The sequence below is a fragment of the Oncorhynchus kisutch genome, linkage group LG3, assembly GCF_002021735.2.
Source record: "Oncorhynchus kisutch isolate 150728-3 linkage group LG3, Okis_V2, whole genome shotgun sequence".
Taxonomy (NCBI): domain Eukaryota; kingdom Metazoa; phylum Chordata; class Actinopteri; order Salmoniformes; family Salmonidae; genus Oncorhynchus; species Oncorhynchus kisutch.
The window spans coordinates 19,869,890-19,886,180 of record NC_034176.2 but is presented as its reverse complement, the minus strand read 5'-3'; the positions used below and the strand labels follow the sequence as shown (position 1 = coordinate 19,886,180).

The 16,291-nt window shown below is 46.3% G+C and overlaps 1 protein-coding gene across 2 annotated transcripts in view; it reads right to left on the bottom strand.

Annotated features, from left to right (window-relative positions):
• LOC109871557 (transient receptor potential cation channel subfamily M member 3) overlaps positions 1 to 16,291 on the bottom strand; it is a 175,342-nt gene that overhangs the window by 11,157 nt on the left and 147,894 nt on the right. Inside the window, exons 15-22 of one of the 2 annotated variants that reach the window (XM_031818559.1) lie at positions 14,506 to 14,798; positions 13,276 to 13,504; positions 6,632 to 6,832; positions 4,708 to 4,848; positions 2,138 to 2,266; positions 1,434 to 1,685; positions 860 to 1,034; positions 229 to 321 (exon numbers count right to left, since the gene is read on the bottom strand). In XM_031818559.1, coding sequence (XP_031674419.1) covers positions 229 to 321; positions 860 to 1,034; positions 1,434 to 1,685; positions 2,138 to 2,266; positions 4,708 to 4,848; positions 6,632 to 6,832; positions 13,276 to 13,504; positions 14,506 to 14,798 — 1,513 coding nt within the window. The remainder of the gene's footprint in view (positions 1 to 228; positions 322 to 859; positions 1,035 to 1,433; positions 1,686 to 2,137; positions 2,267 to 4,707; positions 4,849 to 6,631; positions 6,833 to 13,275; positions 13,505 to 14,505; positions 14,799 to 16,291) is intronic. The other variant, XM_031818570.1, reaches the window with a different exon arrangement.

Here is a 16,291-nt window from a genome sequence, read left to right as displayed (position 1 = left end):
AATGGTGAAAACCTTCAATGACGCTGCCCATGCTAAAACAGGCTTTGTGGAAAGTGTACCCTCTATCCATCTCTATGTGCATATCTGACTCAATAGCAGTCCCTAGATGAGGGTGCAGTGATGGTATGGCAGTGAGGCTGGAATGGTGTAGGGAGGGGACGGGACGGAGGTGGGTCTAATTATCGATTTACTGGCATTCTGATTGAACATAGCAATGTTGGTATGGACCATTATTACGCCAGGTTCCATGAGCTCGAAACTGATTTTCGATCATCCAGAGTTTTGAATTCAGCCTGTGCTTTAGCTTCCTACTATGTACATCTGAAACAAAGAATGACAGCATTATTTCAGATCTCCAGCTTTGGGCTAGTCCTTCCATTCTATACACTCTCACACACGCACACACACGCACTCCCTCAAAACAGATGGTGCATTCAGAGAGCAGTCATGTTCCTTATTTGAGTCGATTACTAAATTACTAAGAAATGTTACCTGCTGTTAGACATCACCTGACCTCATCACTAAGATAAGGTGAGGTGTTAGTGATCTGTCCTCTGCTGTTGTCAGAAAATATCATATGGGTATTTTTTTACCGCAATTTAAAATTTGCATGACCAGTGTGAATAAGAACTAATCCGGCCACCAATGTCTTTCATTGCACTAATATAGTTCCCCCTGAAACCAGGGGTTCCAAGTGCATGGCATTTCAGCACCTAGATGACTTCAGCTAGTCTGCCGAGTGTGTGTGTATGTGTTGGAGGGGTGGGCAGCCTTACACTCTGAGCTCGACTCTACACCACTCCACCACCCTTTCCCCCTCACTCCCTCCCCCCACATCCACCACCCCTTGTGGGCTTACGGTCGATCTGATCAGCGAACACCTCTCCATAGATCATCCAGTAAGGCATGAAGAAGATGTTCCGAGCCAGCATCCAGGACGGGTCCTCATTGGGATTCAGGATGGCCTGCCTGGCCACTCCGAAACTCATCAACACTACCAGCATGATGATCACAAAGTACATCATGTCAATCATCTGAGAGAGAGAAGGAGTGGGAGGGAGGAGACAGAGTGTGACAAAAAGGGAGACAGGGAGAATGTTGGAACCTGATAATACTCATTCATCTTCATAGAATTCTCATTAAGTGAGCAATTAAGTAGAACATTAGACACCAACCAACAGACAGACAGACATGCAGACATACAGACAGAGAGAAAAACAGATGGACAGACATGCAGACATACAGACAGAGAGATAGGTTGCAACCAGATTCTCTACCCTTCTCTCGAAGGCTGCATTTGCACACTCCACATCATGGAATTCAAAGCATTGGACTGGTGTAAGCATTAGCTGGAGGGATTTTCCGCTATTGTTAAATCCATGACTGGGAGTGTGCAAGTGCACCCTGCCAGTGACAGACTCCGCCCCCCTCACCATCTTGCCGATCATCATGACATAGGGGCCCAGGTATTTGTTGACGCCAAAGATGTCGAGCAGCCGGATGTACCAATAGATGATGTTAACGCAGTAGATGACCCGGCCATAACTCATGAGGGGCGGCTCCTGGAGGCGGAGCACCATGCCCACAGAGAAGATGAGGATGGCCATGAGGTCCGTGATGTTCCAGTACTCCTGAAGCCACACCTTTACCTTCTGCAACAGCTTCCCCGGCTCCGACATCAGAATCTGGGGGCGGTAGACAAGGAGGGAGGGATGGAGGGAGAGAGAGGGAAAGAGAAAGAGAGCCGTGCTGGCCTATAAAAGGTCACTGAAGAATTTGTTCTACATAAATAGGTACAGGTTTGGAAATGATGACGAATGCAAATGTATGTTGTTTTAGGAGGATGACATAGAGTGCAGGGCTCTTAGTTGGATCATTTCATTTGGTCACTGGCATTTAGCTCCTGTACTTTATTTGATCTTGCATTGGACAATCTGTGTTGATTTACTAGAATGACACACTTCATAACATGCAACCCACCCACCTCTCTAACATGTGTCTGTGTTATGGACCTGCGCATGCTTGACTGTATTGAAATATCCATGAGAAATCCTGGAGTTGTATTGAGAAATCCTGGAGTTGTATTGAGAAATCCTGGATTTGAACCATCTCTTTGTACATGTGTGTCCTGCCCTACCTCTCTCATCTTCTCGATGCCATTGGTGAAGATGTAAGCGATGACTATCCACTCCTGCGGTGAGGGCCACAGGTCCATCTTCACCAGCACAATATAGTTGAACAGCATCAGGTACGCCACATAGGCCATCTGGGGACAAACACACAGTGTCAGGGCCTCCCGGAGCATGTGAAGAGTCTTCAGTGCACGCAGAGGGTCTTACAGACAACATAAGTGGGTCTTAGGTAGACTTAGAGGGCATTCAAATTGTTTTAGCACAGACAAGTTAGGTACAGGCAGAACAAGTGATAGTTTGTCAAAAAACTAACTGCACAGAATCGCAGCAAACCTTCAGGGTCTCATCAAAATCTAGAGGCGATTCACGTAATGTAGTGACCTCGTGAAGCCTGATTTATGAACTAAGCTAGTTTGAATCCCTTTCCCCAGCCTAAAAAATGTACTATTATATATGTCAGAGGTAAAAAGTACAATGCAGTGTGACAAGACTGTGTTCATATTCATTTTCATGGCTGCTTTGGAGATAAGACAACTACTACAGGAGAGGTAATATCACAGAGGATGGTTTTGAATGCAAAGCAGATCATGATGATTCCCTGACCGAGTATCAAATCAAATCAAACTTTATTTGTCACATGCGCCGATTACAACAAGTGTAGACTTGACCGTGGAATGCTTAAGAACAGTTAAGAAAATATTTATCAAGTAGACTAAAATAAAAAATAATAATAAAAAGTAACAAAATAAGAATAAGAATAACGAGGCTATATACAGGGGGCACCTGTACCGAATCAGTGTGCAGGGGTACAGGCTAGTTGAGGTAATCTGTACAAGTAGGTGGGGGCGAAGTGACTATGCATAGGTAACAAACATACAGCGAGCAGCAGCAGTGTACAAGAGGGAGGGAGGTCAATGTAAATTGTCCTGTGGCGATTTTATTAATTGTGCAGCAGTCTTATGGCTTGGGGGTAGAAGCTGTTGAGGAGCCTTTTGGTCCTAGACTTGGCTCTCCGGTACCGCTTGCCGTGCGGTAGCAGAGAAAACAGTCTTGGGTGACTGGAGTCTCTGACACTGGCCTTTCCACTGACACCGCCTATTATATAGGTCCTGGATGGCAGAAAGCTTGCCCCAGTGAGGCTGTTTACCTTCGCTTCCTTGAGCACAGGGACTATGGTGGTCTGCTTGAAACGTAGTTATTACAGACTCAGTCAGAGAGAGGCTGAAAATGTCAGTGAAGACACATACTGTAACAGTTGGTCCGCGCATGCTTTGAGTACACGTCCTGGTAATCCGTCTGGCCCAGCGGCTTTGTGAATGTTGACCTGTTTAAAAGTTTTGTTCACCTCGGCTACAGAGAGCGTTATCACACAGTCATCCAGAACAGCTGGTGCTTTCATGCGTGCATCAGTGTTGCTTGCCTCAAAGCGAGCATAAAAGGCATTTAGCTCATCTGGTAGGCTCTCGTCACTGGGCAGCTCGCGTCTGGGTTTCCCTTTGTAGTCCGTAATAGTTTTCAAGCCCTGCCACATCCGACGAGCGTCAGAGCCGGTGTAGTAGGTTTCAATCTTAATCCTGTATTGACGCTTTGCTTGTTTGATGGTTTGTCTGAGGGCATAGCGGGATTTCTTATAAGTGTCCGGATTAGTCTCCCGCTCCTTGAAAGCAGCAGCTCTAGCCTTTAGCTCGATGCGGATGTTGCCTGAAATCCATGGCTTCTGGTTGGGGTATGTACGTACAGTCACTGTTGGGACGATGTCACCGATGCACTTATTGATGAAGCCAATGACTGAGGTGGTATACTCCTCAATGCCATTGGATGAATCCCGGAACATATTCCAGTCTGTGCTAGCAAAATAGTCCTGTAGTGAAGCATCCGCGTCATCTGACCACTTCCGTATATCTGTTCCTAAAATAAATCCATTCATTTGATATGGGTTTTTCTGCCCCATACAGTTATAGGGAGGGAGAGAACGGCTTTCCTTTGCGTGTTTTTTATCTCCACGAATAAGAGATGATGCTCCCTATTGGGCAGGGCTTGTGATGTTTTCATTGTACATTGACACAGACACAGACACAGGCACAGACACAGGCACAGACACAGGCACTACACACAGACACTGCACACAGACACCGAACACAGACACAGACAATGCACACAGACACATACACTACACACAGACACTGCACACAGACACTGCACTCAGACACAGACACAGACACAGACACTGCACACAGACGCTGCACACAGACACATACACTGCACTCAGACACAGACACTACACACAGACACTGCACACAGACACAGACACTTCACACAGACACTGACACATACACTGAACACATACACAGGCACAGACATCGTACAAAGATACTGCACACAGCCACTGACACAGACACAAACACTGGCACAGGCACAGACACATACACGGACACAGACACAGACAACGACACAGAAAGAGACACGCTGTGTCACACACTGCATCTATCTACTGGGTTCTCTGTTAAAAAAACATTCTAATCCCCCCCAAAATGTTCTGGTTCTAGGTAGCAACAAGCCCTGACAACAGACTCACTGTGTGAAACCAGAACTTGACGATGGGGGCGTTGTAAAACTCGTAGATCTTCCGGCCCATGGGGATGAGCCGGTGTCTATTCTGGACCTCCCCCACGCCCTTCTTACGAGACGCCTCCGTGCTTACCTTACCCAGCATGGCCTGGTGCATCACACCCAGAGAGACAGAGAGAGAGAGAGATAGGGATGGAGGAAGGGAGAGAGATACAAAAATACAGGAGAGAGGGAGGAAATCATGAAAGAGCATTAGAGCTGTTCATATACATAGTTGCATGAGCAGTAGCAAGCAGAGACAAACTCATTCTGAATGTGTCATGTTAGCGGCATTAAGTGCTGGTGGGGATGATGACACATGTCGCAGACAAACACTTATGGATTGAGTCTCAGATGACAGTGACGGACAGTAGAGAGAGAGAGATAGAAAAGAAGAGAGATCGAAAGAGAGAGAGATAGAAAAGAAGAGAGATCGAAAGAGAGAGAGAGATAGAAAAGAAGAGAGATCGAAAGAGAGAGAGATAGAAAAGAAGAGAGAAAAGGAGAGAGAGAGATAGAGGACAGATAGGAAAAGTAAATATGTCTGAGGTCCATTTCTAGGACTCTAACACAGTTTGCCATCCATAATGGGGGAGTCAAATCCCAGAGGTTATGATCATGGATGCCCAAACTACACCACACAGTTGGGGAGTCAGTGAATGGTATTGTATTGTATTGCATGTCAAGGGATAAGGGAGAGACACCCTGCGGTGTGAATCACACTGCCATGCCTACGTGCTTATTTTAACTGCATATGGACTGGGAGAGTTGGCGATTACAGTGTGTTTTTTGAGGCATCTGAGGCTGACTTGCAATACAATCCCCCCTGGGTGTATTGTAGCCTAGTATATATTTGTATGAATCTGTCTGATTCATATAGTTTGTGTTCTGGGCTGCATTTGAACAATCAGAAACCAGCAGCCCACAATGGCAAGCGGAAGAGCTCATGACAGATGTAATCCTTTGAGTGTTTTAGGAAGACTCTCATCAGCATTCTCAGAAGCTCCTGATGCCAGTGAGTTTTGGTGCCGGCTGGCTGACTGAATGCAGATGACAATATGTATCGCAATGTCTATGTAGATGGGCCGAGTCACCAATTGCCTGTTCTGTATTGAGAGAGAGTGTTCAAACAGTCAGGCAGTGTTTGAAATGGAACCCTACCTCCTATATAGTGCACTATTTTTTGACTAAAGCTCTATGGGCCGTGGTCAAACGTAGTGCACTATACAGGGGATAGGGGTCCATTTCGGACACAGCCACAGAATGTGCATCTGCATAGACCAGGCAGATAGGCAGGCAGGCACAGTTATGTAACCTGAGCAGCTGAAGCTGCTGCCATAGATCAGATGAGACACCCTCTGTCAGCAGCATGCGGAGTGATGCGCTGTTGCCAGAGCCACAGGGGAGAGTGAGGGGCAGCAGTCGCATACGATACTGTACCTCTAGTAAGACCTTAACTAGGAAAGAAACAGAACAGAGGAAGAGAGAGATGGGGGAGGGGAGAGATGGAGAGAGTGAAAGAGAAGGGAAAGCGAGAGAGGTGGAAGAGGGACATCCACAAGGAGCCGAGCGAGGCAAACAGACTGAGACGTTACAACTCCACAACCACGTCTTCGCCGACACGACAGGAAACGAGAAGCAGGATGACAGGTAGGTTTTGGGGAGGGGCATTCTTACTACCCCTCCGGTTGGTCAGAATAGGGACAAGGCTTGGATGGGTGTGTAGGGACAATATCAATGGTGTGTGTTTGTTAACTGTGGGCCTATATTGCTGGCTAAGGGTGCATCCGAAATGGCGCCCTGTTTCCTATAGGGAATAATAATAGGCTTCCATTTGAGACACAGCCTGCGTGTGTATAGTCTGAAGGCGGGGCTGAGGTGGGTGCTCTCACCACGGAGTTGTACTGCGTCTCACAGTAGGATCTTACTGTGAACTCCATGTCCTCTTCTTCCTTCTCATTGGCAGGCTTCTCAGGCTCCTCCTCCTTCTCCTGCAGGTAAGTGTCCTGGTCCTGGGGCATGTATGACATCTCATCCTTGTTCTTGAACTCCAGACTCAGGATGGACGGAGGCAGCAGCAGGCCCAAGATCACCTGTACAGGAGTGTGGAGTTAAACACCTGCACACAGGCAATATACACAGCAGAGACGCTTCTTCAACAGTTGTCACGTGGCACGGCGTCGGGAGAGCTATGGTCGTAACGCGTGGGTCCGTTAAAGTGTCAAACATATAGATTTTTTCATTGCTCCTGAAGCAAATGTAATACATACCTGACGTACTGCAGTAAATTCCTCACCTTGCAACTTTCTTTCCTGCAGTCAAATGACCAACTCGCCCTCTAGTGGCCTCACGGGTGGAATGTTATTCATATTTTTCATAATCTCTAAATTAATAAACACGATTAAAAAATGACATGAAAAATCCAGTGTTTCTATGTCAAACGGTTTTTGTATATTTCAGACTTTTGTGATGTGTATAAAGTGTCATATTTGGAAGCAAACTCAAAATTGAATACATTCCAACTCTATATCTGACATGGAACAGGTGTCTTGTTTTTTTAGGCAGGGAGCTCAGCCCCAGTGATGTACTGGGCTGTCCGCACCACCCTTTATAGCGCTTTGCGGTCAAGGGCGGTTACTTTACCATACCAAGCAGTGATGCACCCAGTCAAGATGGTCTCGATGGTGCAGCTGTAAAGTTTTGAGGATCTGAGGGCACATGTAGAATATTTTCAGCCTCCTGAGGGGGAAGAGGCGCTGCCTTGCCCTCGTCATGACTGTGCGGGTGTGTGTGGACCATGTTAGGCCCTTGGGTATGTGGACACCAAGGAACCTGAAGCTCTCAACCTGCTTCACAACAGACCCGTCGATGGCTTAGACCTGGGTAAGCACCTTGATTCCTGAAACATGTCTTACTATGACTGTGATATGCGGTTGTCTTTTATTTTTATTTGATTTATTTCACCTTTATTTAACCAGGTAGGCTAGTTGAGAACACCTTTATTTAACCAGGTAGGCCAGTTGAGAACACCTTTATTTAACCAGGTAGGCTAGTTGAGAACACCTTTATTTAACCAGGTAGGCCAGTTGAGAACACCTTTATTTAACCAGGTAGGCTAGTTGAGAACACCTTTATTTAACCAGGTAGGCCAGTTGGCCCTGTCCGGGGGTGTCCTCGGATGGGTCCACAGTGTCTCCTGACCCCTCCTGTCTCAGCCTCCAGTATTTATGCTGCAGTAGTTTATGTGTCGGGGGGCTAGGGTCAGTGTGTTATATCTGGAGTACTTCTCCTGCCCTATTCGGTGTCCTATGTGAATCTAAGTGTGCGTTCTCTAATTCTCTCCTTCTCTCTCTCGGAGGACCTGAGCCCTAGGACCATGCCCCAGGATTACCTGACATGATGACTCCTTGCTGTCCCCAGTCCACCTGGCCGTGCTGCTGCTCCAGTTTCAACTCTTCTGCCTTCTTATTATTCGAACATGCTGATCATTTATGAACATTTGAACATCTTGGCCATGTTCTGTTTTAATCTCCACCCGGCACAGCCAGAAGAGGACTGGCCACCCCACACATGATCTCTCTAATTCTCTCTTTTTTTTCTCTCTCTCGGAGGACCTGAGCCCTAGGACCATGCCCCAGGACTACCTGACATGATGACTCCTTGCTGTCCCCAGTCCATCTGACTGTGCTGCTGCTCCAGTTTCAACTGTTCTGCCTTATTATTATACGACCATGCTGGTCATTTATGAACATTTGAACATCTTGGCCATGTTCTGTTATAATCTCCACCCGGCACAGCCAGAAGAGGACTGGCCACCCCACATAGCCTGGTTCCTCTCTAGGTTTCTTCCTAGGTTTTGGCCTTTCTAGGGAGTTTTTCCTAGCCACCGTGCTTCTACACCTGCATTGCTTGCTGTTTGGGGTTTTAGGCTGGGTTTCTGTACAGCACTTTGAGATATCAGCTGATGTACGAAAGGCTATATAAATTAATTTGATTTGATTTGATTTGATTTTGAGAACAAGTTCTCATTTACAACTGCGACCTGGCCAAGATAAAGCAAAGCAGTGTGACACAGACAACAACACAGAGTTACACATTGAGTAAACAATAAACAAGCCAATAACACAATAAACTAATCAATGACACAGTAGAAAAAAGAAAGTCTATATACAGTGTGTGCAAAAGTCATGAGGAGGTAGGCAATAAATAGGCCATAGGAGCGAATAGTTACAATTTACCAGATTAACACTGGAGTGATAAATGAGCAGATGATGATGTGCAAGTAGAGATACTGGCAAAATAACAGAAAAGTAAATCAAATAAAAACAGTATGGGGATGAGGTAGGTAGATTGGGTGGCCTATTTACAGATGAACTATGTACAGCTGCAGCGATCGGTTAGCTGCTCAGATAGTTGATGTTTAAAGTTGGTGAGGGAAATAAAAGGCTCCAACTTCAGCGATCTTTGCAATTCGTTCCAGTCACTGGCAGCAGAGAACTGGAAGGAAAGGCGGCCAAATGAGGTGTTGGCTTTGGAGATGATCAGTGAGATACACCTGCTGGAACGTGTGCTACGGGTGGGTGTTGTTATTGTGACCAGTGAACTGAGATAAGGCGGAGCTTTACCTAGCATGTACTTATAGATGACCTGGAGCCAGTGGGTCTGGCTACGAATATGTAGCGAGGGCCAGCCGACTAGAGCATACAGGTCACAGTGGTGGGTGGTATAAGGTGATTTCGTAACAAAACGGATGGCACTGTGATAGACTGCATCCAGTTTGCTTTGTAGAGTGTTGGAAGCTATTTTGTAGATGACATCGCCGAAGTCGAGGATCGGTAGGATAGTCAGTTTTACTAGGGTAAGTTTGGCGGCGTGAGTGAAGGAGGCTTTGTTGCGAAATAGAAAGCCGATTCTAGATTTGATTTTTGATTGGAGATGTTTACTATGAGTCTGGAAGGAGAGTTTACAGTCTAGACAGACAACTAGGTATTTATAGTTGTCCACATATTCTAGGTCGGAACCGTCCAGGGTGGTCATGCTAGTCGGGCGGACGGGTGCGGGCAGTGAACGGTTGAAAAGCATGCATTTGGTTTTACTAGCGTTTAAGAGCAGTTGGTGGCCACGGAAGGAGTGTTGTATGGCATTGAAGCTCGTTTGGAGGTTAGTTAGCACAGTGTCCAAGGAAGGGCCAGAAGTATACAGAATGGTGTCGTCTGCGTAGAGGTGGATCAGGGAATCGCCCGCAGCAAGAGCGACATCATTGATATAAACAGAGAAATGAGTCAGCCCAAGAATTTAACCCTGTGGTACCCCCATAGAGACTGCCAGAGGTCCGGACAACATGCCCTCCGATTTGACACACTGAACTCTATCTGCGAAGTAGTTGGTGAACCAGGCGAGGCAGTCATTAGAAAAACCACGGCTAGTGAGTCTGCCGATAAGAATACGATGATTGACAAAGTCGAAAGCCTTGGCCAGGTCGATGAAGACGGCTGCACAGTACTGTCTTTTATCGATGGCGGTTATGATATCGTTTAGTACCTTGAGCGTGGCTGAGGTGCACCCATGACCGGCTTGGAAGCCGGATTGTACAGCGGAGAAGGTACGGTGGGATTCGAAATGGTCAGTGATCTGTTTATTAACTTGGCTTTCGAAGACGTTAGGTAGGCAGGGCAGGATGGATATAGGTCTATAACAGTTTGGGTCTAGGGTGTCACCCCCTTTGAAGAGGGGGATGACCGCGGCAGCTTTCCAATCTTTAGGGATCTCGGACGATACGAAAGAGAGGTTGAACAGGCTGGTAATAGGGGTTGTGTAACAGTATAACTTTAGACCGTCCCCTCGCCCATACCCGGGCACGAACCAGGGACTCTCTGCACACATCAACAACTGACACCCACGAAGCATCGTTACCCATCGCTCCACAAAAGCTGCGGCCCTTGCAGAGCAAGGGGAACCACTACTTCAAGGTCTCAGAGCAAGTGACGTCACCGATTGAAACACTATTTAGCGCGCAACACCGCTAACTAAGCTAGTATTTCACATCCGTTACACTCACCCCCCTTTTGACCTCCTCCTTTTCCGCAGCAACCAGTGATCCGGGTCAACAGCATCAATGTAACATTATAACTTTAGACCATCCCTTCGCCCATACCCGGGCGCGAACCAGGGACCCTCTGCACACATCAACGACTGACACCCACGAAGCATCGTTACCCATCGCTTCACAAAAGCTGTGGCCCTTGCAGAGCAAGGGGAACCACTACTTCAAGGTCTCAGAGCATGTGACGTCACCGATTGAAACACTATTTGGTGCGCACCACCGCTAACTAAGCTAGCGTTTCACATCCGTTACACTTGCAACAATGGCGGCGAATAGTTTTAGAAAGAGAGGGTCCAGATTGTCTAGCCCAGCTGATTTGTACGGGTCCAGTCTCTATTAACTACCTTAAGATTAATGCATTAACTGTAAGTCGCTCTGGATAAGAGCGATGATAAAGGACTGAAATGTAAAACTTTAAAATGTTTCAGATGAGTGAAGGAAAGGACATGTAGTGTCAAGGAAGCTGTATAAGGAAGCTGCATCAATGGATAAGGACCCAATCCATCTTCTCACCACTCTCTACATGACTTTCTGCTTCAGACCTGTGGCAGCAGGCCAGTCGTATTCATTAGTGCACACCGTGGAAAAACAGTTTTGCAACTAAAGTACGAAAACAAGTGTTTCTCATTGAAAAAGTTTAGGTATTGCCTTCCTGTTTCAGTCCGTTTTCTACCATTTGGTGCCTGGTGAATACAACCCAGACAGAAAGGTGTGTGTGTGGTGGGGCTTTAGGGGTCATGATGAGTGCGGGTGTAGTGCTATTTGCTGTGCGATCTACTACTCATGGTATACCATCCTGTTTGCTCTACCTTTGGTTTCTGCTCCATTGAATCTGTTTGCCAACCAGTTCTGTACTGCACCTGGATTCATCCTCCTTACACTACACAACCACCCACCGGTCTCCAAGCACAGCTACTCATAATAATACATGACTGTGGCCTTTCATGATCTAAGCAGCTGTATGCTATCAAATCAAATCAAATTTATTTATATAGCCCTTTGTACATCAGCTGATATCTCAAAGTGCTGTACAGAAACCCAGCCTAAAACCCCAAACAGCAAGCAATGCAGGTGTAGAAGCACGGTGGCTAGGAAAAACTCCCTAGAAAGGCCAAAACCTAGGAAGAAACCTAGAGAGGAACCAGGCTATGTGGGGTGGCCAGTCCTCTTCTGGCTGTGCCGGGTGGAGATGACGGAGATCTTTGTGGGCTATACTCGGCCCTGTCTCAGGATGGTAAGTTGGTGGTTGAAGATATCCCTCTAGTGGTGTGGGGGCTGTGCTTTGGCAAAGTGGGTGGGGTTATATCCTTCCTGTTTGGCCCTGTCCGGGGGTGTCCTCGGATGGGTCCACAGTGTCTCCTGACCCCTCCTGTCTCAGCCTCCAGTATTTATGCTGCAGTAGTTTATGTGTCGGGGGGCTAGGGTCAGTTTGTTATATCTGGAGTACTTCTCCTGTCCTATTCGGTGTCCTGTGTGAATCTAAGTGTGCGTTCTCTAATTCTCTCCTTCTCTCTTTCTTTCTCTCTCTCGGAGGACCTGAGCCCTAGGACCATGCCCCAGGATTACCTGACATGATGACTCCTTGCTGTCCCCAGTCCACCTGGCCGTGCTGCTGCTCCAGTTTCAACTGTTCTGCCTTCTTATTATTCGAACATGCTTGTCATTTATGAACATTTGAACATCTTGGCCATGTTCTGTTATAATCTCCACCCGGCACAGCCAGAAAAGGACTGGCCACCCCACATATGCTCTCTCTAATTCTCTCTTTTTTTCTCTCTCTCGGAGGACCTGAGCCCTAGGACCATGCCCCAGGACTACCTGACATGATGACTCCTTGCTGTCCCCAGTCCATCTGACCGTGCCTCTTCTCCAGTTTCAACTGTTCTGCCTTATTATTATACGACCATGCTGGTCATTTATGAACATTTGAACATCTTGGCCATGTTCTGTTATAATCTCCACCCAGTCAAACCATAGCCAACTCACTGGCTAACCTACTTGACTGGGCTGAATAATAATACAAGCCTTTACAGTGTAATTATAGGTGCGTTGTCGTAAATCAACATTGAAAGCGTTAGGGACGGTCAAGCAATAGCTCAGATATGGGATATCATTAGCCATTATTCCCATCAGGCCAAGCGGGGTAATTGCAGCATCTATTTCAGTATACACTTTCACCTCTCCATCCATCCGTCCGTCCGTCTCTCTCTCTCTCTCTCTCTCTCTCTCTCTCTCTCTCTCTCTCTCTCTCTCTCTCTCCATCTGTCTGTCTTTCTGTGTCCGTCCGTCCGTCCGTCTCTCTCTCTCTCTCTCTCTCTCTCTCTCTCTCTCTCTCTCTCTCTCCGTCTGTCTGTCTCTCTTCGTCTATCTGTCTGTCTGCCAGCTGGTCAACTCCATTTAGACAATACACCGTGTGACCCCTAACCCTCTGACCTTAAGTCCAGAGTTCTTGCGCATGCGCAGCCGTCCCATCCACATGTCGGTGAGCAGCATCTGGCTGCAAGTGTGGGCGATGAAGTCGCGGTGCTTGGCGGCCACAGCCAGCTGAAGGCAGGTGGCGTTACTCCAGTTCTTCAGCTCGTAGGTTAGCAGCTTCATGGCCATCTGCTCATCCTGCTTGTAAGACTGGTCCAGCAGCTCAACGGCTAGCTGGCCAAACTCACTGAAACACACATATAGGATGTCACACAGTGAATGTTTGAGGTGGACTAGGCTACATTGCAGTCGGACATATCAACATAACGTACAAATAAATGCACTGCTACGCACACACACGCACACACACACACACACACACACACACACACACACACACACACACACACACACACACACACACACACACACACACACACACACACACACACACACACACACACACACACACACACATACATACACACACACACACACCAAACACTAGTCAGAGGATTAGGATAAGACTTCAACAGCCAAACTCTGAGGAACAAACATACCAATATGGTCTGTACTTGACAGAAAGAGAGGTGTCAGGGCTTTGAAGAGAATGTGTGTGTGTGTGTGTGTGTGTGTGTGTGTGTGTGTGTGTGTGTGTGTGTGTGTGTGTGTGTGTGTGTGTGTGTGTGTGTGTGTGTGTGTGTGTGTGTGTGTGTGTGTGTGTGCGCCACCTGGCAGTTCTTCCCTCTAATCAACTTCCAACATTTTCATTACAGTATTTTTACTTGAGCAAGAACACACGAAGAACTAACACGAAGGTCCATCCCACACACATACCATTAATTAAACTACATGTGTGTCATTGGCTAGAGTACCCTATATGTGTTATCATTAGCTCTATAAATGTACGGCAGTCCTATGAGATGTGTGTGTTATCTAAAGCAGGTCAGGCTGAGAGGAGGAGTGTGGATGCCGCTCCAGTCCAGACTCCCAGCTCAACTCCACATTAATCATTTAGAAGAAAACTTTCCTTGAAATAGGTGGCGCTCAGCCTAGAAAATAGACTCTGACCACTTGGTTAGCATCTAGCTCAGCATGCTGAGAAGGTGTGTGTGAGGGGTTAATTTGAGGGTATGCACGCGTGTGGCAAACTCTACAAATGATTACATGTTTGTGATTGCTTGTCTGACTCTTTGTATCTGTGTTTGTTTTGAAATCTATGCGTGCCTGTCTTGTGGTCTATAGTACCTGGAGTTATGGTTGAGCTCCTGTGAGATGTCGTCCACCATGTCGTTCTCGGAGGCCTCGTGGGCCATGGCCTTACACAGCTTACAAGCCACCAGGGCTTTAGCCATGGCCTCCTCCCCGTGCTGCCAGAAGAACAGTGCCATCTTCTGTCTCTTCATCAGCACGGCCCACACCATCAACTCATGGAAAGGGAAGTGGAAGTGGTTTATCTCAGGGTCGTCCAGGTCAATGTCCACCTCCTCCTCCCGTTTCCGTGTAGTCTTCTGACGACCCCTTCGGATCGGCATGTCATCCTTACGCATGGCACACAGGACGAGAGCAGAGAAATGGATTCATTTAGTTTTTAGTTTTTGAATGTGATGCTCAGCCTTGGCACATTGAGGGAGAGAGATGGACATTAAGAGAGACTGTGATCAAGTAATATTATTCACACTGGCTATGGTCTTGGAGAGATGGATGTAGTACCATGGCCACGTATTGATAAAGGCCTATTGGTTTACACTCATGTCAGAGTGAAAGTGGAAAGTACTGACAATTGAGAACTGAGAAAGGCCTTGGTGTTTTATGTCTGTCTGCTTAGGATATTCTGACATTTATTCCAATATTTATTCTGATATTTCCCTACTACTTCCATATCTAATTAAACAGGGAGACTTCAGCTGAGTCAAGATTAATTAATTTTCGATTTTTGGATAAAGGAGTGAATTTAACTGATCTCAGCTAAACTGTGTGAAAATGAGGAAGATTAGTTTAGATTGAATAATATATTCAATTTTGATTTGTTCACAGATTGCCTTAAGTATCCCCATCGACTAAAGACTTCTACTTAGAGATCTCCATGGTAATGGTATCACCATGGTAATGCCTGCTTCACTGACAGACACACAAACATGCAAGGTATCAGAATGCTGTATAAGAAATAATAACACAAGTCACACAAAGTATTTACATTGTCATAAACCCTGTACACAGACAGGATGTCATATCGGGGCATTCTGTTATTTCTTATCAGGGGAAAACACCAAACTGTACAACCTGGACGTAACTAGCCAAGTCATCTGTGATACAAGTCAGTATTCGATGTCCAGCTATGTCTGAGGAAGTTGGGAGATGACGTGGAAACTGTTCACTTGGGGCAACAATGAGCTCTGTTACCTTCATGTAGGTTTTAGTTTTGCTAGGGCGTTGTGGACCGGGATGGCGGATGGTTGCAGGTTCGAATCCAGCGATAGAAAGTTGTTTTTGATACTTTTGTTTTAAGCCTATCCCAAACCTTAACCCTTACCTTAACCATTCAGAGTTAATGCCTAACCTTAACCATTCATAGTTAATGCCTAACCTTAAGAATTTGGAGTTAATGCCTGAACTTAACCCTAACCTTAAAAATTCTGAGTTATTGCCTAAAATTTACCTTAAACACTCTGAAATACAACGTTTGGAACAACTTTGAAATTTGACGTTTGAGGAACATGGAACAACGTCTAATTCTGATGCGAGACTGTGAGAGCTGGTAGAACGTAACATAGTAAACGTGAATCTGTCTCCAACCATTTAGTTTGATATGTTACGTTTTGTATGGTATGTATTCATTTGTGTATGTCCATCATCCATTTCGTATATGTTACGAATTGCAATTCGTACAATATGTTAAAATATTGCAATATGTATGATATGTGCTGAATTCCAATTTGTTGTGCCTAACATTAGCTAGGTTGCTAGGTGGTTAATGCTAACATTAGCTAAGTGGCTAACGTTAGCTAGGCTAGGGGTTAGGGTTAAGGGTTAA